The sequence below is a fragment of the Cyphomyrmex costatus genome, unplaced genomic scaffold (genome assembly GCF_001594065.2).
Source record: "Cyphomyrmex costatus isolate MS0001 unplaced genomic scaffold, Ccosl1.0 scaffold763, whole genome shotgun sequence".
Classification (NCBI taxonomy): Eukaryota; Metazoa; Arthropoda; class Insecta; order Hymenoptera; family Formicidae; genus Cyphomyrmex; species Cyphomyrmex costatus.
Window position 1 is genome coordinate 28,827 of NW_017280337.1, and position 1,468 is coordinate 30,294.

At 30.9% G+C, this 1,468-nt stretch overlaps 1 protein-coding gene across 1 annotated transcript; it reads right to left on the reverse strand.

Moving 5' to 3' along the window:
- Positions 1-364: 364 nt before the first annotated feature.
- On the reverse strand, positions 365-989 carry LOC108781163 (52 kDa repressor of the inhibitor of the protein kinase-like). The gene is made up of 2 exons (XM_018549077.1): positions 823-989; positions 365-567 (listed from the first exon to the last, which is right to left on the reverse strand). Exons 1-2 carry the CDS (start codon positions 924-926, stop codon positions 399-401), a joined length of 273 nt encoding a protein of 90 aa, XP_018404579.1. The 5' UTR covers positions 927-989; the 3' UTR covers positions 365-398.
- Between the last annotated feature and the right edge of the window lie 479 nt (positions 990-1,468).

The window sequence follows — 1,468 nt, forward strand, 5'->3', positions numbered from 1 at the left end:
CACTATATTTTGCAATTAAATATACCCACAAAATATATTATTATTAACTAATTGTACAGCAATATTGTATGTATAGCATATATCTTGTGTATACAATATAATATATACGCAATTAGAACAGAAAGTCACAATAAAGTCAAAATGACATTAGAATGATTGAAAAATGACTTTTAATGATCATTTTGGAACAATTTTAACATCATTTTGATACAATGATGACTTGTTTTGTTTGGATATATAATTAATGTGGTATTTCATATTTTGAAATATCATATGGCTCGAATAAAATTACTTATATTTATTATATTTTTTTCATATTGAATATAGTAACCGCAGATATTAGGAAATGCAAGAATTCTCTCTCTCTCTCTCTCTCTCTCTCTCTCTCTCTCTCTCTCTCATAATTTTGTTGGTACTGCATCCGGATGAAGAATAGCTCTACTCTTGCTTATATTGTACCACTTTTCTTCAAAATGTAAGTGGCACAATCTATAAATGCGATGGGCATATTCTGCTCCACTTGCTTCTAAATCTAATCTTTCACACGCACGTATCCATTGCAACCATCTATATAAATATTATTATATTGGTTATTGTAAATACAAATAAAATATAGATAAAAAAATAATAGATATATATATCTACACATATACATATATATATGTTATATATATGTTATATATATGTTATGGTATATATATATGTGTTGTATACAGAAATTAAAAAATATTGAATATTCCAAATATACATATGTTAATATATAGCATAATATACAATAAATTCGTATGTGTTTTAGAAAATAAATGAAATAAAAAGTTGTACCTGTCATGTTCCTTTGGAAACCGAAAAAAGTGTCGTTTTTCCACAATATTTTTATTACAGTCCTCCTTTACGACACACCATCCGCTTGATTTTTGAGCACACATTTTTTTCGCCTTTTAAAATCTCTCCAAATATCTGTAACAGAAAGCTAAGATCAAAGTGCTTCAAGAGAATTTGAAATCTGTACTATTTTTGTACAGATAACCTATTCTCCATAAAGCTAACTCGGTCTACGTTCTCTGTTTTTTTACACTTTCTTAAACACGTCTGAATACACTGAATAATTATTAAAATTAAACACGTATCACTTATCACTTTATCACACGTAGCACTATTCTCACTGTTTCTCACATAAAATTCGTCGCGTTCCCGCCACTTTCCGTCAAATGGTCCTTTAAATGCCTTATATGGACATTTCAATGGGACTGACAGACACCGACAATAGAAAGAAGAAGTGAGATAGAATACAATGCCCTAATTGGTTACGCGCCTCGGCCGCGCATGCGCACTTCATTTTAGGCTTCACAAAATCAGGAGAGTTGCGCTACTGTATATACTGTGATAGAAGTGTGGTGAAGTGAGTGTTTGTTCAACGACCTTTTACTATCCTCGTCTTTCCTCGTGGGTTCCAACCCTTTGAGCGGAT

What these genes read in the sequence shown, in the direction of transcription:
- LOC108781163 (XM_018549077.1), bottom strand. Translation starts at nt 926, where the DNA reads ATGTGTGCTCAAAAATCAAGCGGATGGTGTGTCGTAAAGGAGGACTGT. An exon ending in TTTCCAAAGGAACATGACAG is followed by an intron (nt 568 to 822) that starts GTACAACTTTTT and finishes ATATTTATATAG; the next exon opens with ATGGTTGCAATGGATACGTG.